Raw genomic sequence first — 26,825 nt, forward strand, 5'->3', positions numbered from 1 at the left:
AACACATGGTGGATTGATTCTGGTTCAACAATTCACATAACAAATTCCTTGCAGGATATTCAAAATCTAAGGAAGCTAGTGGCAAGTGAGCAAAGCATCTTATCTGGAAACAAGATGGGCTCACATGTGGAAGCTATTGGAACATGCAATTTAGTTTTAAGTAATGGTTTTGTTTTAAAGTTAGAAAAGACCTTTTATGTACCAAGTTTCTCTAGAAACTTGATTTCGATCAAGACTTATACCCTTTGGTTTTTCCTTTACATTTTCAGACAAATATTTCAATTTATATTATAAATTCGAATGTGTTGGAAATGGTATTTTGTCTGATGGTCTTTACTGCCTTAATTTACAAAATAATACCACTAATAATGTTATGCATGTTCACGCTGGCACTAAAAGATGTGTTATGAAAGAGGATTCCTGTACATTGTGGCACCGGAGATTGGGACATATCTCCATTGATAGAATTAAAAGGTTGGTAAAAGATGGGGTACTCAATACCTTAGATTTTATCGACTTTGATACTTGTGTGGATTGCATTAAGGGAAAGCAAACCTCCAAGTCCGTCAAAACCGGTGTCCATAGGAGTTCTGAAATATTAGAAATCATACATACTGATATATGTAGTCCAGATATGGAGTCACATGGTCAGAAATACTTCATCTCATTCATAGATGATTACTCACGCTACATGTATATCTACTTACTTCATAATAAAAGTGAAGCATTAGATGTCTTTAAGATATTTAAAGCTGAAGTAGAGAAACAATGCAACAAGCAAATTAAGATAGTGAGATCAGATAGAGGAGGTGAGTATTATGGTAGATACACAGAAGATGGACAAGCACCTGGCCCATTTGCGAAGTTTCTTGAAGAAAATGGGATTGTTGCCCATTACACCTTGCCCGGTACACCCGAGCAAAATGGTGTTGCAGAAAGAAGAAACCGAACATTAATGGACATGGTGCGGAGTATGCTTAGTAGCAACTCTAATCTTCCTAAATCCTTGTTGGACTGAAGCATTAAAGACATCCGTGTACATATTAAACCGAGTTCCAACAAAGGCAGTCTCAAAAACTCCTTTTGAATTATGGAAAGGTTGGAAACCAAGTTTGAATCATGTACGCATTTGGGGATGTCCATCTGAAGTCAGAATATATAATCCACAAGAGAAGAAATTGGACCCAAGGACCATAAGCGGATTCTTTATAGGGTACGCTGAAAAGTCTAAAGGTTACAAGTTTTATTGTCCATCTCATAGCACAAGAATTGTGGAATCAAGGAATGCAAAATTTCGAGAATGCCTTGATCGATGGGAGTGATCAATCAAAGGACTTAGGTCCCGAGAAAGATCCTTCGAACCTTCCACTTCAAAGGCAAGATTGATAATGGTTAACACTCCCAATGTCGTTCAAACGAATGTTGAACAACCATTACCAACACCGAAGATCCACAAGTTGGTAATGTTAATCCAGGAGATCAAAATGTTCAAGAGTTGCCTGCAACTGTTGAACAACCTGCTGAACCTGCTGCTGCTCCACAAGAGCCTGTTGGTGAAGTCTTAAGAAGATCTACTAGACCTATCAAACCAAGGATTTATAAAGACTATGTTGTGTATTTATTAGAATCTGATATTGGAATTGGAAATGATCCAGAAACGTTTTTACAAGCTATGAACAGTAGAGAATCAAAATTGTGGTACAATGCTATGGATGATGAAATGAATTCTATGAGGTGCAACAGAGTCTGGGAACTTGTAAAGTTGCCTAATGGGGCGAGAGCCATTGGCTGTAAATGGGTCTATAAAACTAAGAAAGACTCATTAGGCAACACTGAGAGGTACAAAGCGAGACTTGTTGCTAAAGGATTCACTCAAGAGGAAGGAATTGACTATACAGAGACTTTTTCTCCTGTATCAAAGAAAGATTCCCTGAGAGTCATCTTGGCATTAGTTGCTCATTTTGATTTAGAGCTGGAGCAGATGGATGTAAAACCTGCTTTTCTGAATGGTGATCTAGAGGAGGAGGTATACATGAAACAACCAGAAGGATTCTCCTCTAGTGAAGGTCAGGATTTGGTATGCAAGCTCAAGAAGTCCATCTATGGATTAAAACAAGCATCCCGTCAATGGTATTTAAAATTTCATGATGTCATCTCTTCCTTTGGATTTGAAGAGAATGTCATGGATCAATGCATATACCTGAAGGAAAGTGGGAGTAAGATCTGTTTTCTTGTTTTATATGTGGACGATATTCTTCTTGCATCCAATGATAAAGGGTTGCTACGTGAAGTAAAACAATTTCTTTCAAAGAACTTTGAGATGAAAGACATGGGTGAAGCATCCTATGTCATAGGCATTAAGATTCATAGAGATAGATACCGAGGTATCTTAGGTTTATCTCAAGAAGCCTACATCAACAGAGTTTTAGAAAGATTTCATATGAAAGATTGTTCACCGAGCGTTGCACCAATTATGAAGGGTGATAAATTAAATTTGAGCCAGTGCCCAAAGAATGATTTTGAAAGAGAACAAATGAAGAACATTCCTTATGCTTCGCCGTAAGCCTAATGTATGCTCGTGTGTGCACAAGACCCGACATTGCTTATTCTGTCGAATGTTAGGAAGATTTCGCAGTAACCCGGGGATAGACCACCGGAAAGCCGCAAAGAAAGTTATGAGGTATCTTCGTGGTACTAAGGATTACAAACCGATGTTCAAACGAACCGACAATCTAGAAGTAGTTGGCTACTCGTACTCGCATTTCGCCGGTTGCACCGATTCACGTAAATCTACATCCGGTTACGTGTTTATGTTTGCCGGTGGAGCCGTGTCTGGAGGAGTAACAAACAAACCTTGACCGCTACTTCTACTATGGAGGCTGAGTTCGTTTCTTGCTTTGAGGCTACATCACATGGTGTATGGCTAAATAGTTTCATTTCAGGCCTTAGAGTGGTTGATTCCATTGCAAGGCCGCTAAAGATGTTCTGTGACAATTCAGCTGCTGTTTTCATGGCTAAGAACAACAAAAGTGGAAGTCGAAGCAAGCACATCGACATTAAGTACTTAGCTATTAGAGAACGTGTTAAGGAAAATAAAGTGGTCATTCAACACATTAGCACTGAATTGATGATTGCCGATCCTATGACAAAAGGCTTGCCACCTCATAAATTCAAGGATCATGTAGAGAACATGGGACTTGGTTCCCTTATGTAATTTGTACAAATAAAGTTATTATCAATGAAACTCTTATTTTTGATTTTCTCATATTTATGCGCATCTTAATTTTACATTTGAGAAAAATTTCAGAGGACCTGAATAAACATAAGGTTTAGGGTTTATTCACTTAAGTTCATTGCCACATAAAGTACATTGTTATATAATAAATGTATTGTAATACATGGAAGATAATACTCGATTCATAATGAGGACATGTCGCTATGATTCGTATGTTTATTATATAATGAGGAACGTTGGGTTTGAATATTTTAGTTTAAATGCTGACCAAGTGGGAGAATATTAGAATATTTTTATTATGGAAATTATTTTCTAATTAAGAAAATGATTTTCTATTTAAGGAAATAAATAAATAATTGATTTTCTGATAAATGAATATTTTATATTCATTAAATCTGGACAAAATCAATTATGTAATATTCTATATATGGTCAGATTTCTATATTCATTACCTGATTTGATTTCCTGAATTAATTGTCAAAATATTCTGACAATTAATGTGGCACGTATCGATGGAGTATCTCACCTATAAATATAGGGTCTCGGTCCCCGAGCTCCTCACTCATTCTGAATCCATTCAGCAAATTCCATCTAAAGAGAGTTGAGAGAGCGAGGAAGCCCGAACTCCAATACCGAAGCTATCGCAGGGATTGAAGCTCAAAGATCAATGGCTGGAGGTACATCGATCCTTTCATTGCATATATTATTGATATGATTTCATTATATTTTCCGCATTTTCATATCATTGTATATGCTATATTATATACACTATATATATAGTCTAACAAAGTATATATGATTTAAGTTTTAGTTATGATCCTTCTCAATTTGAAGGAGTAACTATGACCCGACATGACCATTTAAGCATTCTAGTACAAACAACTTCAAAACTAAACTTAAATATAGTGTTAGGGTTTATTGAATTGTGGAATTAATAATAGTTAAGTTAGACATTTTTGTTAGTATAAAAGCTCAGGATTTGACTGAAGCAATTTGTATAAAGAAAGCGCTAAGCTGGATTAAAACTCAGCTATAGTAGAAAGTGGAGTTGGAGTTAGATTGCTTGGTAGCAGCACGAGTTATTCAAAATTCATTACCTATACTTTCTTCTTTTAGAGTTATTATAGAAAATTGTTGTATTATTGCATCTTTAAACAATATTTTCTTATTTTTTATTAAACGATATGCTAACATGGTTACTCATAGTCTTACTATAGCATCTTGTTTTTTTTTTTCTAGATTGAATATTCAATAAAGGGTGATATTCTTATTGAAGTGCAATCTTATCTTTTGACTGATTTAATAAATTAATAAAAATTATATATTTGCTTAAAAAAAATCGAGTTTAGTTTTTTTTTCTCTCAATTCTAACATATTTTGGTGTTCAAATTTTTATTTTTGTAGGTTGAGAATCTTATGCTTGAAATGGGAGAAAACAAAAAGTATTTCTAAAATTGTTTGCTGACTTCAATTATTGATTTATACCATATTTACTATTTAAAATGAAAGTAAATATTTCTTTATATATATAATTTTTTTTTTCTTTTAAATTTGTTATTTGTTATTTTATTTATTTTGATGTATGGTTGGGGACATAAACTAATTATAATTTGTTTTATTTTGTTGCTAACTATGTGAAGAAAAATATTTTTTTTCATAAATATTAAAAAGTAATCAATTTAAAATAATCGATTCAATCTGTATTTTTGCAGATTGGATTGGATTTGAACTATTGTGTAGATTGGATTGGATTTAAAAAATGAAATCCGCACTTAGTGCGAATCAAATGCACTATGAGCAAAATAGTAGATTAAATTGGATGAACACCCCAACATAAAATAGTATTAAACACGACCCTAACAACTACAAAATAATATAACTTTGAATTTTAAATTGAATTTTGTGTAACAACACCCTTTATTACACAAATACTTTGTGATAGAAAAAGATACAAATTTATAACTAGATTTGTTTACACTTTTTAAAATGTTACAACATTGACTTAAATTGAATTAAATTGTATACCATAATTTTGCAAAATTCGTTTTCTTATATCACATCATTTTATCCTAAAATTAACATTATTTGTGTGTAAAACATTTGATTAGAATGTAGTATAAATTAAAATGTACCAACGATAAAAATATAAGAGTTTTTTCATTTTTATACTTTAAAAGTAGTTTTTTATTTCTTTTTTCATGAAAATTTACATAAAAATCTACAAAGTAACCAACAAAACAATTTAAATTGTAATTAAAATCTACATAACAACCCACATAGAAATCATCAGAGCAACCTAAACTGTAAATTTAAAAATAAAAATAAAAAATAGTATATAAAGTAATTCTCGAAAAATATAAGCATATACAAACTATTTTTTTTTTATATATTTTCTATATAAACAAATATATTTTGATTTTTTTTCCTTTTTTTGTAGAAATAATATTAATTATTATTAATTATATTTAGTTAATTTTTTTTATTCAATAACCACATCAAAGAAAAGTTTATACCCACAATATATTATCTGGTCGTTAAAATTTCTAAAATTATTGAAATTATTAAATAATTTTATTAATTTGGTGATTATTTATGTACTAAATTATACTCCGTAGACTTTGATATCTATTCAATTCATGCACATCGAATTTTTTACTTGTATCAAATGATGTCCTCTAAATTTTTATCGATTTCCTTACTAAGATTAGATAAAAATCCTTACATTCAATATTCTCAATATTTTTTATTCAAAAAAAAAAATTCTCAATAATTTTAATTTATTTTTAATGACCTTAAAAATTTAAAGATATAATTTAATACATATGAAAATTTAATTAGCCTATACTATATATTATAATTTGTTTGACGTGCTATATATTATATTCATATAAATACAAATGTAGAAAGTTTGGGACAAATTAACTTTAGGCAATTCTATTTAATATTTGCCATATTCTCCTTCCTCCTCCTTTCTCTACTCTCCATAGGAAAGTCTTCACATCCCCACTCCGATCACGCCACGTGTAGACAGCTGTAAGCAACGGTAGCGATCAAACTCGCTAAAATAAAGCGATCTACTGGATGACGTGGTTGCATCTGATTGGCTATAGTAGTATAGAAGACACTCGGTCAGAGAGAGGGGAGTTTTATTTTGAGGAGGGCATGCAAATTACGAAAATGCACGTGACCGCACTGTAACACAACCCGGACGTGTCTCCGTCGAAAAACCGGATTGAATAATCGGCGATAGGTCCGAACATTGTAAATGGAGGGATTTGGTTCTGGTTGGAGTCTCGGTCAAAAAAGATACGCAGCAAAGGCGTGAGAACAGGGACGAGTTAGATAGATAGATAGAGAGAGAGAGAGAGTAAGATACTAGAAAGTCGGCGTGAAGAGACAGATAATCGAAACCCTAGTTCACTTCACACCGGTTCTTGATTCCGCATGTGAGTTGTCCAATTTTTTTTATTTTGTTTTATGTTTATCGATTTCTATTGCTTTTTTATTAGGGTTTTGATTTGGTACGATTTATTGGTTCTATGTTTTTTTTAATGGTTTTGTTTTTGTTGTGATTAGTTTGATTTTGATCGATCCTTGTTTGGAGAAGAAGGCTATGTGTTGGGTTTATCATTGGTTTGGTGTTTGATTATTGGGTGCCCTTTCAGCTGAGGATATTTCTTTATGCAATTTGGGCATTTAAGTTTTGGGGTCAAGAAATGGATTTGGTTGCCAGTTGTAAGGTAATTATTGTATTTTTCTTAGCGTGATCAATTTTTTTTTGGTGGGTTTGTGAGATGTACATGCATGATTTACTGGGTTTGTGATGTTTATATTCTCTGCAAATGTACTTGTTTAGTTAGAATGAAAGCTCAGCAAAGCAATTATAGAGGATGAAGTTTGATATTTGGTTGAAATTAGCTTTTTTAGTATGCTATTTGAGCATTAACATCTCTTTTTTTGTTTGTAGCAATGAAAATCAACTTAATCAAGTAGCTTTGGTTGTGAAAGCACTGTACTAGATAGTTTTATTATGTTTTTTATTGGATGAAGTGGGATTATTGATCATAGATTATGCAGTTGTTGTGCATATGCCTAAATTTTAGTATCTTAATTTCAGTGTCATGAATTTATATTAATAATATGTATCCGGCTCCAGTTACGTGTAAGATGCAAATACAAGAAGGAACCATTTTTGTGTATGTTAAACGGGCGTGTTTTGGATTCTTGTGCTACAATCTTATTGTCAAGGTAGTTGGCATTGATTTTGGTAGGCATCAATGAGGAGATCAGTAGTTTTCCTCTTGCTGGTGATCAGAATGGGGTACTGTTTCTGCATTTATTGGTGTTTGAGATCCATTTTGTCACATGTATTTAAAGTGGCAACATTGGCATGTTTCCATGCGAGAAGCCTTCTCATTAGTTGATGTTTGTTTGGTGGGAAATTTAGTGTATATGTTATGATTGAAGTTTTGGGGCAAGCCTTTTGCATTTGCTGAGAAGTTATAAAAAACTGATGGTGTTAATAATTAAGATGCATGAGCTGCTTTCATTGTTTTCCCACAAAGCAAATCAACTTAATGGGGTATTGTTATTGGTTGAAGACATTGTATTATGCTAATGTTGTCTAATTTAGCAAGCATTTAGCTGTGATAGGTAATCTCAAATGAAATATTGAAGCTACAACTATATTTAAGCCTTCACTATTTTGCTGGCTATCTAATTCTTTTGGAAATTGGACCCATTAAACGAGTTAAAATAATATTTGGGGATAGAATTGCCAATTCATGGTTTTTGTATGAAAAATAATGTAGATAGAGAGTGATAAGAAGAGTTATTGAAATATCATTTACCTAACTCTACATAGATCCAAACTTGTCTAGTAAAGAGGATAGCAATGGCAATGCTCTTCTTTTGTTAATCTTGTCCTTGTTTCTTGTGACAATTTTATTTTAAAGTATTGCATTCATGGCTTGATGTTGCATTCTAGGTTTATTGATATATGTGTTTATGCTGCAGGAAAAATTGGCATATTTTAGAATAAAAGAGCTCAAGGATGTTCTCACTCACTTAGGTCTTTCAAAGCAGGGGAAGAAGCAGGTGAGATGCTAAAGAAATTATTTGTGCTGGGTGTTGCCTGCATGTGGATTTGGCAATTTATCACACTTTGGCTTCAGCGTTCGAAAATTACTTGTTGCTCATTTTTTTGTTGATTTGGGGTTGCTCTTTTTTTTCCGTATGCATAATCCAATAACTTCTTTATGATGTTAGCTTTGTAAAGGTTTTACTGAGAAAGTGCTAGTTAGTTTAATTGGTAATTGTTTGTCATTTGGTGTCATATCATAGAACCTCTAGTCAAATTTTGCCTTTCTTATGGGAAGGAATTATGGGCAAGGGAGAGGGTTACCTCCTATTGTGTAACCCACTAGAAAGAAAGAGGCTGTACTGGTATGTTTTGATATTCAGTTAATACAGAATTCATATGCAGTTCGTTTTGTATTGGCATGTATTTTTCTCAATAAATGTCAAGATTTTCTTATTTATATGCCTCTCCCTTTAATATGTGAGAAAGGCATACAGTTTGTCAGTTGGGGAAGGGATTTCATTACATAACTTGATGACTAAAAGTAATTATGATACAATAACATCAAGATCTTGTAACAGTTGCTCATCTGAAAATAATTTTCTGTGATTGGCGCCATACTTGAATTGAAGTCTAAATAATGTCTATTTATGCTATTACTAGAAGAATGTATGTTTTAAGGATTCATTTTTAGCATCTTGTTAATTTATTTGGATTGGTGTTTTATGATGTCTTTACGTTTGTTGTATTTAATGCAGGACCTTGTTGATCGGATATTGGTTGTTTTATCTGATGATCAAGGTATGGATGCTGTTATTCTTCCTTTCATACCTGAAAATGGCCAAATTCCTTTCATTTGCATCTGCGTTTCATGGTTTTGTTTTATTTCTTTTTATTTCCCATGACATTTATATATTTGTACCTTGGCGGTGTAGTTGATGTTTGTCTGGAGGTATAAATGCTAAACCAGTGACTGTTGATTACCTTCAGTTCAGATTGTCAATGTAGTCTGCTACGTAGCACATCTTTGTTTTTATAAACATTTTATTATTATGTTTTTATAGGTTAGTTTCAATTTCGAATTTATGTTTCTGGCAGAGGTTTCTTGCTTATTCATTGTTCTGGCTGCGGTTTCAATTCTCTTATTTTGAGTGAAATTAATTGTGGCTGAATATTTGTTCTCGTTTGCAGTTTCTAAATTGTGGGCAAAGAAGAATGCTGTGGGGAAGGAACAGGTGGCACAGCTTGTAGATGACATTTATAGGTTTGTCTTATGTTTCTCTATATCTGGTTTATTAAGTCACTGGATTATTCTCTTTTTGCTACCATCTGTTTTTTCCTCTATTTCAATGCGAGTTCCGGTTTGCAGAAAAATGCAAGTGTCTACAGCCCCTGATTTAGCGACTAAGGGGCAGGGTGTGTCAGATAGCAGTACTGTGAAAGTTAAAGGGGAAATTGATGATCACTCTTTTCAGTCAGAAACAAAGGTTCGGTGCCTCTGTGGAATTTCATCAGAAAAGGAGTCAATGATCAAGGTATTTGTGTCACGCACTTTGTTTCCGTTCCTCTGAATGTTGCTAATGTTTTCTTTTGTATGCAAATAAATTTTGCTCTTCATTTTCGTTATATATCGCAGTGTGAAGATAGGAGATGCAATGTGTGGCAGCACATTAGCTGCGTTATAATTCCGGAGAAGCCTATGGAAAGCCATCCACCTTATCCTGACCCATTTTATTGTGAAATCTGTCGACTAACTCGAGCTGATCCGTATGTACCACTGTTTTTTTTAATAACTTTGTAGATAGTGTAAATTTTTTCTTTATAGCTGTTTCTGTTATCTATAAGAAATAGTCCTGCATTTAACACAGATTTGTTTTAAGTTGGAATCACCAATCCTATTCCTGAATAGCCTTCCCTCTCAATTGTAATACTATTTAAACTGTGCAGCACATATTATATGTTGCATTCTGTTTGATACCTGATCTCCATAGCAACTGTTCTAGCATTTAGAGTTGTCTTTGAACTAGTAATTTAGTTTTTAAAGTGTGAATTGCTGAAGTTCATGTATTGTGATATTTGTTTGCTGCTTGGAATGCTAAAGTGTACATTTCAGTTTTTTGTTCTATTTTTCCTCTCCTTTTTCATAATCACCTTGCTATATCTGTTTGCTTCCTGAACTGAGTATCTTGGATTGTGTGTTATTTATGCTAGCTAGGCTGTTTCCTAGTTTGATTTGCTGTGTTGCTGTACTATCTTTTCATCTTTGCTGCTGTTATTGTATCTTTGTTATTTTATTTATAGTACAAGTTTTTCATTTTGACTATGCAGCTTCTGGTTATCCATTGCACATCCTTTGTATCCTGTGAAGCTGAGCACTACAAATATTCCAGCAGATGGGTAGGTGCATAATTATTTTGATAATTTTTAGTTTTCACTACGCTCAACTCAATTATACGAAACATACACCCTTTTTTTTAGCTCTACTTATTCGTGATTAATGCTTAATAATTTGGACCAACTTGCAGCTGGAAATGTAAGCAGTAGTGGTTTTTTTGTGTGTTTGTGTTCGCGTTTTTATGTGCAAATGCCTGCGTGCTTATGTTTAGTGATAGATTAAATGCTTAGGCATATTTGTATTTGATGCTTTCTTTTTAGAAAACCATGAATGCTCTTAAAGTTTGTCCCTTTGATAGTGATGTGATCATTAAAGGTAGTGATAGATTTCAGTAATAGTAAGTATATACTTCAGAAGCATTGTACTGTTTCTCACAATTTGCAAAATCACTTACATGAGGTTTAATTAAAGCATGTGCGTGGAAAGTTGTTCTTCTCAATATTGTTCTTAGAATGTAACCTATGTTTTCGAAACATTATTTACTGCTTCAGAACATTGTTTTAGTATTTCCAATTAGGCTAACTAATGCATAAATTGTCTTGTATGATATGGTCTTTGGAAATGTTATATTTAAAACTATTGATTTTATTTTTATTTAATATAAAACATGTCCACAGAGGAACTTGTGGTGAAGGCTTTATACAGACATGAGGAAACAGTCTTCCAATCCGTGCATGTCTGCCTTTTCACATGCAGCTTCATATTTAGATATTGGGGTTTTTACTTTCCTTTCTCTAATTCCCTTCGTTTTGCAAATTGTTCAGTAGCAATCCAGTACAGAGTGTGGAGAGAACATTTCAACTAACAAGGGCGGACAAAGATTTAACATTAAAACAAGAATATGATGTTCAGGTCGGTTTGTCTATTATGTGATGATTAACGAATGTTATCCATTTGGTAAACAATACTATTGGTTTGCTCATTGTGACATTATTTTCAGGTTTGGTGTATGCTTCTGAATGACAAAGTATCATTCAGGATGCAGTGGCCACAGTATGCAGATCTACAAGTTAACGGTATGGTGATTACTGACTAACTAATGTTTGGGGGGGTCTATAGTTTTTAGCAAGAAAAATAGTTCTGTTTGTTTATTATAATTTATATGAACCCAATGTCGTAAATTATTCATTTTTTTGCATTACTGAGGAAGTTCCTTCTCTTTTTTCTGCTAATATGGCTTAGATAGTTCCATTTTTATTTCTTTCTGCAAGTATTTATTGCCTTTTACCTTGCAGGTATGCCTGTTCGTGCAATTAATAGACCAGGCTCTCAACTTCTCGGGACTAATGGTCGTGATGACGGTCCAATTGTGAGTTTCTGTTCCCATACAAAAGCAAGCTCCTTTATTACATTTATCTTTTCAGGTCCCATGCCATGTTTCTACAAATCTTTGTATAAAAGGTTTTTATTCTGATTGCAATTTAATTTGTTAGTTTGTTTCTGTTTTGTCAGATTACAACATTTACAAAAGACGGGCTTAATAAGGTTTCCTTAACTGGATGCGATGCTCGCATTTTCTGTTTAGGGGTTCGCATTGTGAAGCGACGAACAGTTCCTCAGGTATGTCTTTGTGTGTGTGTGAGGGCTGTTAGTTGGTAGTTTTTATGTTATTACAAATCTCTGAATAACTATAGGACAATTGTTGGTTCTGGTGGAATATTTAATATATATTGATCCAATGTTAGGCGTAATTTCTTAAAATAAAAGCAAAGTATTATGCGCCTTTAGTTGACTACAAGTGTTCTGTTCGATTGTACATTTATGTATGTATATATGTTCCGTAGATCCTTAGCTTGATTCCCAAGGAGTCTGATGGTGAGCCATTTGAAGAAGCTCTTGCTCGTGTTCGGCGTTGTGTTGGTGGTGGAGCTACAAAAGATGATGCTGATAGTGACAGTGATATTGAAGTTGTTGCAGATTCATTCTCTGTCAATCTTCGTTGTCCTGTAAGTTGCATATCACTTTACATGTAAAATGCACATGTAGTTAAATTTCATTAAACATAGATAGTTAACCGGTATATTATATTCATCTGTAGTTTTGTTGCGTACACTTCTGGCATGTTTGTAGCTACCTTTTGGAAAAACACCCGCGAAATATTTTTTTGATGTTCATTGGGACAATCTCTGATAGAAGCAAGTGTATAGATATACATTATCTAAATATATATATATATGTTTATGAAAAGTATTTGTATAAGTATCATTTGTGAAGTTATGATTGGTTCTAAGGTTTTGTTTATAAAATATTATTCATTTTTAAACCTTTGTTTTTTCATGTGCTAACTTGTGCATATAAAATTATAGATGAGTGGTTCAAGAATGAAGGTTGCTGGAAGGTTCAAACCTTGTGCTCACATGGGCTGTTTTGATCTTGACGTTTTTGTGGAGTTGAATCAACGTTCAAGGAAGGCAAGCTCACCTGAAAAATTCGCCTTCTGCTTTCATCATTTTCTCCTTGTGCTTTAGTAACCTTTTGATTTTCTCTGCAGTGGCAGTGCCCTATTTGTCTCAAGAACTATTCCCTGGAATATGTCATTGTGGATCCATATTTTAACATTATTACAAAGCTGGTAATTTCTTTACTGAATAATTTGAATGAACACTTTTCCCTAATGTATTTTTTTACTCAGGTTGTATTGTTTTTCCATTATGCGATTGTTGCAGATGAGGCACTGTGGAGAAGATGTAGCAGAGATTGAGGTTAAGCCTGATGGGTCTTGGCGAGTCAAGACTAAAAGTGAAAGTGAACGTAGAGATCTCGGTGATCTTTGTCAGTGGCACTTTCCTGATGGTACTCTCTGTCTTCCCCCTGATGGAGAAAAAGCTAAAACAGAAATGCTGAAGCAGATCAAACAGGAAGGTATGTCGGAAAATCATCATGGTTTGAGGCTTGGAATCAGAAAGAATAGCAATGGTTTTTGGGAAGTCAGCAAACCTGAAGATACAAACACCTCCGCTGGCAATAATAGATTACAAGATGGATTTGGAAACTATGAGCAAAAAGTTATCCCAATGAGCAGCAGTGCAACTGAAAGTGGTCGGGATGGTGAAGATCCAAGTGTGAATCAAGATGGTGGTGGAAATTTTGACTTCACTAACAATGGAGTTGTTGAGATGGATTCTATCTCTCTTAATGTTGATTCCATATATGGTATTCCTGATCAAATGCCTTCTGCTCCAACTGGGGATGCAGAAGTTATTGTACTCAGTGATTCAGATGATGACAATGACATGTTTGTACACTCTGGATCCATGTACGAAAATCATCGAACAGATGCTGGGATTAGTTTTTCCATGCCTCCTCCTGTAATTACTGATCCTTATCATGAAGATCCAACCCTTGTGACTAGTGGCAGTGCATGTTTGGGTCTTTTTAATGGAACTGATGATGAGTTTGTAATGCCAACTCAATGGCATTTACCTACTGGAAATCAAGCAGGACCAGGTTTTCAGTTATTTGGTTCAGATGCAGATGTGACTGATGCTTTAGTTGATCTACAGCATGGTTCCATCAACTGTTCTTCAGCTATGAACGGTTATAGTTTGGCCTCAGAGAGTGCCTTGGGGTCTGCAGCACTAGTCTCTAATTCTGCTATTGGTCGATCAGATAATGATATGAATGATAGTTTAGTTGATAATCCATTGGCATTTGCTGGTGGTGATGACCCACCTCTTCAGTTATTTCTTCCATCCAAGCCTTCTGATTCCTCATTGCAGCCCGATTTTAGAGATCATCCAGATGTGTCAAATGGCGTCGGCGGGGAGGATTGGATATCTCTTAGGCTTGGAGACGGTCCCAGTGGAAATAATGGCGAATTGGCAACTCAAAGTGGACTCAATCCAAAGCAACAAGTACAATCTAAGGACGGTCCCGTGAATTCTTTGACTGACCATGGTTCGTACTTTCCTCACTCTGAAAAACTAGATTTTGGCTTTTTTAAGATTGTATGATTCATATCATGGCTATTTATTTTGGAATTGATACTCCATTTTCTTAATTAAAAATCTTCTAAAAAAGAAATCACCCAATTACTGTTGTCCAAACTCCTAAAGCTTTATTTTTTTTATGAAAATTCTCAAAATTACCTCATCTCGGATCCATGAGGTATTCTTCAAATAGGAAAATCGTATGGTGGATATGATTATAAACATTAAGGGCTCTGCTATTTTAATATTTTCATTTTTACTTCCGCATTTTCTTTTTAAAATTTCCCCTTTTGGTTTTGAAATTATTAGAGCTTAGTTTTTCACCTTATGCAGCTTCTTTGCTTCTTGGTATGAATGATGGTAGATCTGACAAGGCAAGTAGACAAAGATCAGATAGTCCCTTCTCGTTTCCGCGCCAGAAGAGATCTGTGAGGCCGAGAGTATACCTTTCTATTGACTTAGACTCTGAATAGAGTGTGGATCCTTGCTTTAATTAAAGGAGAATGTTATCCACGGTCTTATTTTGCCTGGAGATATTATATTATCTGCCTCTTTGCAACTCCAAGTTTTGTATTTAGGCAAGTAAGAAGAAAAGGTTGATATATAATAAGCCTTTCCATTTTGAAAAAAGATAATATAGTTGAAGGTAAAAGGACAACAAAAGGAGGACCTGTGCTGGTACCTGCAAAATTTCTCATTGAACCGGTAAGCTGTGGCGTGTCGTGTGTGTTTGTGTGTGTTTATATGTTCGCTCACTCAGTTCAGTGCTTCCCCTTTGCTTTCTAATGTCGATCCGCCATTTTTTGTCGTCTCTTTCAGTTGTTAACGAGGATTGCAGGTCCAGCGGCGGATTTTGTACAGGATTTTAAATCTGGAAGAAAACACATCTGTGTTTATGGAATGAAATGAATGCCTTCGGATTTATCGGGGGAACCCCATAAAGTAATACCCAACTATCTTACTTTTTTTTTATTTCATTTTTGTTTCTGTTCTTCCTATTTTGGTCTCGGTTTTATGGTGAGAGAAATAGCCGCCTGTAAATTGTTCAGTTCAGCCAAATGAAATCTCAGATTTAGATATTTAATATCTAATGATATTACTATTCTTTTCAGATGAATATATATTTGTTATAATGAATTATTTCAGCACAATTGCAACATGAATAACCTTTGATTTATCAGCTACAATACAACCATTCAAACCCCATCAAATGAAACAGTAGAAAGTCAATTATTTCATTTAAGCATGAATTAAGTTTAGAAATAAACCAGTTTTTGCATAATATTATTAGCCATTAAAGAAGATTACACACATTCTAAACTTGGGGACTCATTGTATGAAAATGCATTTTCATACCATTCCAATTTCGTGCTGTTATTATGTTTGTCATAGCACTCACAACAACGGCATTTTTTTTTTACCTAAATGTGATAAAAAAAAAGTTTCTTTCACTTAAACAAATGTAACTTGCATGTATTTTTTAAACTTATTTTAATAATATACAAATAATATAAACAATATTTTATTTGTATATATAATAAAATAAATATTAGAAAATAAAAATAATATTAATTTAATGATGTTGAAAAAAAATATAAAAAAATTGATGCATATGATGTAAGGTAAAAATGTGTTGTAAAATAGAGAAAATAAGACTTAGAAATGTTCTGAAGATACATAAATTTGGTTAATAGATAACCACTTGAGGTTAGTCTCAAGTGGCCATAAAGGGTATGTGGAGTGTTTTAAGATTGAATTTCAAGTTGTACAATATAATGTATCCAAAATTATGCAATGTAATTATATAGAAGTGTCAATAAAAAAAAATTAATGCTTAGAGATGAGATAGAAACGAAACAAATTTAAAACAATTTGCTTTGCTTTTTGTTTTTCGGTTCCTAGTTTATTATTCAGATTATTTCTTAGAAAATATATTCAGATTATTCTATTTTTTTTTTCCCTTTGGATCAAAATATAAGTAGGAATCTTAGCTGGGACTAATTTATGAAAACGATCTTTGAACAATTAAGAATATTCTAGAGCTGCATAATTGTGATGACCTTATAACTTTACTGCAGTTTTTGATGGTTGTATGTATTTATTTCAGAATTTTTAAGTGTGTGAGATAGAAACAAAATTGGAACATGTAAATCAAAGTTGTGGGTAGATTTACAAGGGAATGGTTCTTATCTTTGGTTAGTAGCCAAAACTTATATATAACAAGAATTTTCTTAAAAGTGAAAATAATCCAACTTCTGCAAGATCAAAAAAAATCTAGGTCTGTCATTTAACACAAATGAATAATGTCCTGAAAAAATACATAGGCATGTGGAGTTGGTGCAGTATCATGTCCATACATGTTCTCTCAAGTATGTTGGGTTCTCATATGATGAATTGGTTGGTAGCAGAAAAATATTCGGACAGAAGTCGGTTCGGTTATGTCATAGTACTTGATTATTCTTCTGTTGCAGCAACTGGTTTAGAATGCCTTGCACTCTCACAACCTGGGCAGTTGTGTAAGCTCTCGTGAATGTAAATGTCGCAGTCAAGGCAGAAATGCTGCTTGCATTTTGGGCAAGAAACACGAGGACCGGGTTTATTTCCTGTGTCAATACAGAGCATATTTAGCAAGACGATTTGTCGAGGGATATAAAATATTAAGATCAACATAAAGGTGTCGATCTTAGTAAGGAATACCATTGTTTCTTAGTTTCAAGAAACAGACAATTCAAACTTTTCCCACATTTTAAAAAACATATCTAATCCTCAAACGAGTCATGACAGTAAGATAGTAAGAGATATTAACTTAGTTTGCACCCAAATGGTTAACACTAGAAGAAAACACATATTCACTAAATATGCAAGTACCATTTTACTGCACAAAATGTCAAAATCTTATACTTTCTCCATTTTAATAGATTCATTTATTTGGAACTGGCCCCAAAATCTTATTGTATTTTCGGCACTGGCCCCAAAGTTTTTGAGTCTGAGAGGATCTGAACCACTAGACTAACCCATGGCTTGGGTTATCATGGAGCAAATAATTCTAAAAGTACACATCTTTATTTGTTATTTGCCATGTATAGTAACTTACCAGCATTTTGGAGAGTCTCTTGGCAGCCAAAGCATGATCTTGGTAATTTTAGATATGGATCATTTAGTAGTGATGGAGAAACCTCATCAAACGGTACAATAGGAAAGAGATGATGATAAGATCTTGCCAAATGGGGAGAAGAAATGAGTGTCAATCCACACGTTCGACACTCTGTAGGTAAATCACATATGCGCGCTTTGCATCTAGGACAAGTGTATCCGCCTCCAGCCTTTGCTTCCTTGTGACAAGAACATATGGCAATGGAGCTCTCTGCCGCTCTTTGTGGGAAGCCCATTTTGATTAAATTAGCAATTGCAAATTCTGCTATGGCAGGAGGTGGAGGTGCATGCTCCAGTATTAATTCTTTGAAATGTGACTACAAAATAATGAGCAAATGAAAATTAGCAGAATTACATAAAAAAAAGTTCAAAAACAACTGTATTGTGATACAACAAGTAGTACTCACTCCCAAAAGCTAGTCTAAGAGAGGAGGGTGCCCAAGTAGTTATATACTACAAACCAATCCCATACTTAGTCAATGTGAGATCCCAACAATACACTCCCTTTTGTGCTGGCGTCCACTGCAGCCCACTTTTTGATGGCCTAATCCACAGGTCGCCCTTTCAAAAGCACTTGAGCCCGAAAGCCAGTCTAAGAAAGTAGGGCACCCAAGTAGTTATATGCTACTACCCAATCCCATACTTGTCACTGTGAGATCCTAACATATTCATTGTCTTATGGCTATTGTGTTCTCAAAGTTGCAGTAAGAAAGATGGACATTCTAAGATCTCTACAATAATCAGAAACCTGTTTCTTTTTCTAATTCTAGCTTATAATTAATGGTAAAATATGTACATGAACTGAAATAATACACACACTTAACAGCTGATCAAAACTCACCTCATCCAATGCAACCGAGTAAGAACCACCAGTTTCTTGGCAGAGATATTTGCATATAAAAATTTCTGCAGAGAGACCAATAACTGAACACCTTATTTTAGATTTCTTACATGTCTGAATGGTCTCCATTATATCTCCTGGATCACATGTACTTAATGCTGAATATAAGATTAGAACTTCTCGATGACCATATGAGGGAACTTGATTCAGATACCCGTGAACAAGGTCCAGCGCATTCTGTATCGATGAATCTCCTGAGCAATCAAGTTTTCCCATCAAAGCCTTCACATGAGACTCAGGACTGCCACCAAGATCTGTTAAGCAATTAGCTACCCCATCTTTAATGGTCACTAGACCAATTTGACTAAGAGGATTTTGATCAAAAAACTCTCTAATGAATGCCTCAACATGTTTTACTACTACAGCCCTTCGACTCGGTCGAAAATCCATTTCTGTAGCTGCCTAATGACAATGCCAGCAATGAAAAACCAGTTTTAGAATATATACACATCAATGACAACAAGAAAGATTAACCAACAAAACAATAATGAAAAAAATAAGCCCCCACAATGTTTTAACACATTTAATTAGTTTGAACTAAAAAATGAATGTCTAACAACCTAATCAACGATAAAACTAAACATTAATTGTCCAATCAAACAAGTTGTTCATCTCTCCGAAGATCATAGCTAATCCATTTGACCTAAAAAATGAATGTCTAACAACCTAATAAACGATAAAACTAAACATTTCATACAAGTTGTTCATCTCTTCGAAGATCATAGCTAATCCATTTGACCTAACAAAATGAATATCTAACAACCTAATAAACTATAAAACTAAACATTAATTATCCAATCAAATAAGTTGTTTATCTCTCCGAATATCATAGCTAATCCATGTGCAGTTACATTGGCCGTCCAACAAACGAATTATCAATGTAAATCTGGATAAGGAACTTGCTACGATCGTTGAAAAATCAATAATTAGTTCTGATAACCTATCAATTTCAACTTTACTTGTGTTCCACATTTCATAACATATCAATTTCAGTATATTCCATGAAAGATTATTCATTGAATTTCTTTTACATGTTTGAACAATTTAATAATACCTAACAACATTTCTCAAAAAAAAACTCTCTTACCCAGATACCAAATCAACAGAAACCACAAAACCCATGAATCAAAAAAGCATAAAAAACGAAGGGCTTACCTTAGAGAGATCAATAACAAGAAAAAGGTAACGAATGAGTCCCTTCTGGATTCGAACAGCAGAGGCCGTACGAAGGCGGCGGCGGTACTGGGAATGGTAAAGGGATTTATTATCGATGGGACGAAGGAGACCAGACTCATCCTCTTGAAGCGATTCCCATGACCTCTCATCGTCGTAGGTTCTCTGCCAGGCGTCACGGCCAAGGCCATTTCCGTCGTCTTCATCATCATCGTCGTCTGCTTCTCCATTCAATCTTCTTCCCTCTCCATTGTTCATACTCTTAACAACAATAATAATCAATAAGAATAATGGGACATAAATAAAGTTAATTAATTTATGATCAGTGTAACACCAAAACCAAAATTGTGGGAAAGATTCTTCAAAAATGTTATGGAAAGAGTCTGTCTTTGTAAGCCTCACTCCACTCCGACCTCTGATCAAGTTCAATATCAACTCATTTCAAGTATATATGTATTTACTCCTTTGGAAACACATTGTCTAATTTAGATTTGGGTGTAATGAAAGTAATTATACCATTATTATTTTTTATATTGTAAATGAGTAATTAGAGGTAATTTAGAGATTTTAATTGGGATAATTTTACAAAAGATACAAAAATAACAAAAATATTTTTTATAGTTTTTTAGATATTATTTACTTAAAATACAGTATTTTGGTATATTTTTATGTTGTATTTTTATTATTTTATTGTTAATTTTTTTTAATATTTGTATATTATTTTTTTATGTTGTTTTAATGTAGTTTTTGTGTTACTTTCATATTGTTTTCTTTTTGTTTTTATAGAATACTGTAAAAATATATATAAAAAAATTAATCGTAAAAATGTAAATTTCTTATAAAAATTAGTGTTTTATATAATTATTTTATTTTAATTACATTCTATAATTCTAATGAATTAGGTGTAATAACATTGTAAAGTATTATTATTCTGATTTGTCAAATAAAATATTTTAAATTTATATATAATTACCATTTCATATTTAAATATACTTTGTATTTTACCACTCTAATAATTAGGCTACCTAATAATTATTTAAATCAAAATACAAGGTATACATTTAAAATACAATAAGGGCCCGTTTGGTACGCAGGACTAGATTGGATTAGACAGGCTAATTTGTCCAATCCAGTGTTTGGGCATGTTACAAGTCTGGATAACTAATCCAGTTAACCTCATCTGTCTGGGATTATTTATCCCATCCAGCAGGGTGGGATAAATAATCCCATGCAGGTGAGATTTTTTTTATCGTTTTTTTAATTTAAATTTTATTAATATATTTTAAATTTAATAAGAATTTAAAGGAAATAATTATCACACATTTATTTATACATTTTTTTATCAAAAACTTATTCATTAAAATTAGTGAAAATGTATAATTTTGAATTATTATACATAAGTTTTTAAAATTTAGAATATTATTAATTAAATAATAGTTACTTAAATTGATTCTAAGAAAAAAATATGACAATAAAATTATATATTATTTTTAAATTACTAAAAAATTTATATAAATATTTTAAAAAATTAATATTTATATTAAATTAGTGTTTAAGATAAACAATTTTATATTATTCAAGTATTTTTATTTTACTATTCTAATTATTTATTAAATAAAAAATATGACAAAATATTTTATTATATATTTATGATATATTCTTAATTATATATGATATATTATTTTTTTGCTACGAATTATTTATATTTATTTATTATTATATATTTTAATTTTAATTTATTATTATATATTTTTATTTAATTTAAGTTTTTTTTCTAAAAGAAAATAAATAAAATAGTCCAGTCCATTCTTAAACCAAACACAGGATTACTTTCAGCATTATCCAATCTTGTCCAGTCCAGTCCAATCCTTTTTAGTCCAATCCAGTCCAATCCTGCGTACCAAACGGGCCCTAATATTGTAATGTATACATTTAAATCAAAATATTATTTCAGCTAATGCAAAAGTTTATTTTTCATTCTGTATTTTTCCAAATGCATATAAATAATTAGGGTTTAAATCAAGACATAGTATTACATTAACAAATTATTTAAGCAACGAGCCAAATGTAATTGAAGAGGAATATTTATTTATTTTTTTTTTGAAAGAAAGTATGTTATTCAAATCAAATCAAATCAGATGTTACAGGAGCACTAAGAAATCTAGTACAAGCATCAGTCCACACATTAACCCCTACAGAACTAGTAACAGACTTAGCTAGTGCGTGGGCCACACCATTCGCATCACGCAAAATGGCACAACAAGAACCACCACCAACAACAACTAACAGAGAAATAATCTCCTCAACAATTGGTTTAAACATAAGAATAGTATCTGGAGAATTAACCCAAGAGCAAACCACAGAAGAATACGACTCCACACGCACCACAGAAAATCCCAGTCTATTAGCCCATGAAAGACCCACACGGAGAGCGAGGAGCTCGGCCACCGCCACCTGGAAATCCCCCACGGCGCCCACCGCCCAAGACGCCGAAACCACCTCCCCACCACCACGGATAACACCCCCAAAACCCGCAAAGCCCCTACCCGAAGTGACAGCCGCATCCACATTCAACACAAATTCACCCACCCAGGTGAACCCCACCGCCCCCCACCCGTCCTTGCCCCTCCCCTCCCCAACCGCCCCTGACCAACACCACCACCCCCCACACCCAACCCAACCTCCCCAGTGACCATCGCACCCAACACCTGACCATCACAACAAGCCCCAACACCTTGAAACTCCACCAAAGCTTCCTTAGCCAACACATCAATCACGTCCAACCGAGATTGTTTTTTCCCAAACAGAACCGAATTCCGATCATACCACACCCACCACCACATCATAGCTAACAGAGCAAACTGATTCGTATCGAGCACCTCAAAGAGGTAAACAAGCAACTCCGCCAAAGAGGCGGCTCTACCACGGTCTAGTACCTTCCAAAGCTGAAGCTTCGACCACAAAAGACGTAAAGAAGAGCAGAAAATTAGCGCATGCTCAGGAGTCTCCGTCTCATCACCACATCTTTGACACAGCGGCTGAAGAGGGATCTTACGTTTGATAAGCTGGGAATTAGTCGGGAGAGCCCGAAAATACATACGCCATACAAAAATTTTGATCATTTGTGGCACCCGCAAATTCCACATCCCATTCCACCAATGAGCTTGATCCATAGAAGAGTTACCGTTCATTCCACTGACCATATCAAGAGCAACTGCATAGCCACTTTTCACCGTGTAGCAACCATTTGAAGTATAATGCCAACACCAGCGATCCGCACATGGCCCACTCCGCAACAGTATACCAAGAATGACATCAAGATCAATTCGCAGGAAATATTGAGACAAAGAACGAACATCCCAAGAGTCGTCCACACCAATCAACTCACTAACCATCACACTGGCATTAGGAGCAGGCGAGATAGGACGAAACGTCCTAGGCCGGGGAAGCCAAGGATCCCGAAACGCATCAATACTTTGCCCGTCCCCCACAACTTTTCTCATCCCCGACTGCAACAACTCCAAGCCCCACACCAAACTGGACCACAAATGAGACGAACCTGGCCGATCCTTAGTGTCCAAAACTGAGGTAGTGGGAAAGTATTTATACTTTAACACACGGCCAACCAAAGAACTCGGAGATTGAAGTAAACACCAAACTTATTTAGCAATCATAGCTTGATTAAAAAGTCTAAGATCCTTGAAGCCTAATCCCCCCTTCGACTTAGGCTGGCACACATTCTCCCATTTCACCCAAGCAATCTTCCGCTTATCATTCTTCGTACCCCACCAAAACTGTAAAATAATTGACCGAAGTTGATCACATGTTGCCACGGGAAGCTGGAATATACTCATCAAATAGTTTGGAACCGCCTGTAGAACAGCCTTAATTAGAATCTCTCGACCCCCCGCAGAGAAGAAGCTCCGTTTCCACCCTCGAACCCGTTTCTGAACCTTATCACAAATGCTTGCAAACGTGCGCTTCTTATTCCTCCCAATAACTGTTGGCAAACCCAAATACTTATCATGAGTGGCGACTGAACCCAAGCCTAATACATCCAATACACTCGTGCGATCTGCAGGTAAAACATTCGGACTGAATGTGATAGCAGATTTATCAAAATTGACTTGTTGACCAGAAGCATGCTCATAACACTGAAGGATCCGACGGATAGACTCCGCCTCTCTTCCATTGGCTCTACCAAAAATTAAACTATCATCCGCAAAGAAAAGATGAGACACACGAGGCCCATACCGGGAGCACCGAAAACCCATCAACTCACCACTAACCTCAGCTTGCCGAATCATAGATGACAACGCTTCAGCACAAAAAAGAAATAGATAAGGCGAAAGTGGGCACCCTTGCCCCAGCCCCCTTGAAGGCACCACACACCCCTTAGGCTTACCATTCCCTAAAAAACAATATTCCAGCGTAGTAACACAATCCATAACAAGCTCCACCCATCGGCCAGGAAACCCAAACCTCATCATAATAGCGCGTAAGAAGCACCACTCCACTCTATCATACGCCTTGCTCATGTCCAACTTCAACGCCATAAACCCCCTGACTCCATTATTCTTCTTAAAGAGAGAGTGTAATAGCTCAAACCCCACCATAACATTATCATGAATAGCTCTACCCGGAACAAACGCACTTTAAAATGATGAGATTAACGGTGATAACGTACCTTTCAGCCTCAAAGACACAGCCTTCGCCACAATCTTATACATGACACTACAGAGACTAATAGGCCGATATTCCTTAACGAAAGAAGGTTTTGTGACTTTCGGAATCAACACCACATTCGATTTGTTAAACTTCCTAACTGATTGGTGTTCATTCAAAATAGTAAGACAAACAGCTGAGACCCTAGGACCAATAATATTCCAGAATTTGTGGAAGAAAATAGCATGAAACCCATCTGGCCCCGGGGCCTTTGTAGCACCTATAGCCCAAACCGCAGTCAACACATCATCATTCGTAAAAGGAGCTACAAGCATGTCGCATTCCTCTGAAGTTACTCTGGCTTCGATACTAGTGATCCCATTCTCCACTTGTTGCACAGAAGGAGAAGCCGAAGAGAAAATTGTACCAAAATACCGTTCAATCTCACTGACAATATCCTCCTCGAGAGTTAACTTTCGGCCATCCTCAGTCATTATTTCCACAATAGCATTCTTTTTCTTTCTACCCGTCGCCTTATTGTGAAAATATTTAGTATTCCTATCACCCATAGCCAACCAATCCACCCTCGACCGCAGTTTCCAATAGCACTCCTCCCGAGTCAAAAGATCATTAAGAGTAGTCTCAAGCCTTTTTACCTCATCCATTCGAACCAACGGAGCGGCTACACTAAGGAGATCATCCAACTGTTTCTGAGTTTCTCTCACCCTCCTCGGAATCGAACCAAACTTATCCTTATTCCACGCCCCCAACCTCTCGGCACATCTCCCAAAAATATCCAAAATATTGTCTTGACTATCCAAAGGAACATCAGGCTCCAACCATGTCTGATTAACAATGTCATGACACTCTTCATCTTTCAACCAATGAGTTTCAAACCTGAAACACCTCTTTTTATCATTCTTCTGAACCCGAACCACATTTTCCAAAGTAGCCACCACCGGTCTATGATCAGAATGTAGGAAATCCCCATTAATGACTCTAACCGATGGAAATAAATTATGCCAATCCTGGTTACAACAAAACCGATCAAGCCGTTCCTGCACATGCGCAGCACCTTGCCTTTTATTAAGCCATGTAAAACATTGCCCCTCAAATCCCATATCAACCAAGGAACAACTATCTAGAGTCTGTTGGAATTCATTCATAGCAGAAAAACTACGGTCAACACCACCTTTCTTCTCATTGATGGAGAGGATTTCATTAAAGTCACCCCCACAAATCCAAGGAAGATCAAAAAGGTCCTTAAGGCGCCCTAACAATCTCCAAGAATCGGATCTATCACTAGCTTTAGGATTCCCATAAAACCCCGTAAACCTCCATAACCTTCTACCCGGACATTGCACCAGAGCATCAATGTGGCCAACCGAAAAGGACTTTACCGACACCTCCCAGTCCTCATTCCACAATAGTAACAAACCACCACTCTTCCCCACACAATCAACATGAAAACTATTCTGAAAATTAACATGTCGCCTTATACCTTCCGCCCAACCACCATAAAGTTTAGTTTCAGACAAAAAAACTAAACTTGGGGAAAACTTATGAACAATCGTTCGCAAGGCAGTCAACGCACCGGGATTCCCCAATCTCCGCAGGCTTCGCCAATAACATATTCATATCTTCCGGATCCATATCCACTTGCTCACCCAATCTTCCTTTTTTCACACTTTCGGTAGCACCCTCTATATCCATTTTTCGCTTCCCACCACCATTGACCTTCGGACTCAACTTGTATTTAGCATTAGCAACCATAACATGTGATAACTTAGGACTAATAGAGAAAGCAGATAGCTTGGACACACCTTTAGACCCACGGCTAGAAGAAGAAGTGATTCTCTTCCAAGTTTTGGCTTTTTGTGCTTTTATAAGTGGTTCAAATGTATGTTGTAGCGCATGGCTAAAAGAGAGCTCATCTTGAGAGGAATGTGCCAAAACACCCTTACCCTTTTGTTCTTTAGTCAACTTTTGATTACTTCCTTCACCAAATTCTACCTCATTAACCAAGTCCACAGTAACACTAGTAGAAGCATTAACTTTGCCATTATCACCCTCACCCACAGTCACTTTCTTCCCACTATCTACGGGTATCACCATTTCAGCCACACTATCCATATCCGAAGATGTACTATTCAAACTCTTATCCCTGCCCATACTATTAGTCTGTTGCAACCCCACCAAATTAACCTCATTCGGCTCATTACCCATAGGTGCCACGACAATATTATGAACATCAGAGTCATGGGAGGCCAACTCCTCCTCTCTTTCCCGAGCCT

At 35.2% G+C, this 26,825-nt stretch overlaps 2 protein-coding genes across 6 annotated transcripts; one reads left to right on the plus strand and one right to left on the minus strand.

Moving 5' to 3' along the window:
* Window positions 1-6,374: 6,374 nt before the first annotated feature.
* On the plus strand, window positions 6,375-15,756 carry LOC115718561 (E3 SUMO-protein ligase SIZ1). 5 transcript variants are annotated; one of them, XR_009685913.1, is made up of 18 exons: window positions 6,375-6,681; window positions 6,812-6,975; window positions 8,252-8,332; window positions 9,074-9,116; window positions 9,507-9,579; window positions 9,685-9,850; window positions 9,952-10,082; window positions 10,644-10,712; window positions 11,475-11,562; window positions 11,651-11,726; window positions 11,946-12,019; window positions 12,163-12,270; window positions 12,495-12,656; window positions 13,017-13,121; window positions 13,202-13,282; window positions 13,377-14,607; window positions 15,004-15,344; window positions 15,459-15,756. XR_009685913.1 is itself a non-coding variant. In XM_061108894.1 (17 exons), exons 2-17 carry the CDS (start codon window positions 6,952-6,954, stop codon window positions 15,110-15,112), a joined length of 2,652 nt encoding a protein of 883 aa, XP_060964877.1. In that variant the 5' UTR covers window positions 6,377-6,681; window positions 6,812-6,951; the 3' UTR covers window positions 15,113-15,756. The 5 variants fall into 5 exon arrangements, 1 of the variants encoding a protein (XP_060964877.1); XR_009685914.1 differs by having other exon boundaries at window positions 11,478-11,562; XR_009685911.1 differs by having other exon boundaries at window positions 6,377-6,681; window positions 14,973-15,344.
* Window positions 15,757-16,807: 1,051 nt separating this feature from the next.
* Window positions 16,808-20,349, minus strand: LOC115719699 (general transcription factor IIH subunit 2). The gene is made up of 4 exons (XM_030648844.2): window positions 19,849-20,349; window positions 18,634-19,095; window positions 17,734-18,109; window positions 16,808-17,242 (listed from the first exon to the last, which is right to left on the minus strand). Exons 1-4 carry the CDS (start codon window positions 20,122-20,124, stop codon window positions 17,094-17,096), a joined length of 1,263 nt encoding a protein of 420 aa, XP_030504704.2. The 5' UTR covers window positions 20,125-20,349; the 3' UTR covers window positions 16,808-17,093.
* Between the last annotated feature and the right edge of the window lie 6,476 nt (window positions 20,350-26,825).

The sequence above is a fragment of the Cannabis sativa genome, chromosome 2, assembly GCF_029168945.1.
Source record: "Cannabis sativa cultivar Pink pepper isolate KNU-18-1 chromosome 2, ASM2916894v1, whole genome shotgun sequence".
NCBI classification, from domain to species: Eukaryota; Viridiplantae; Streptophyta; class Magnoliopsida; order Rosales; family Cannabaceae; genus Cannabis; species Cannabis sativa.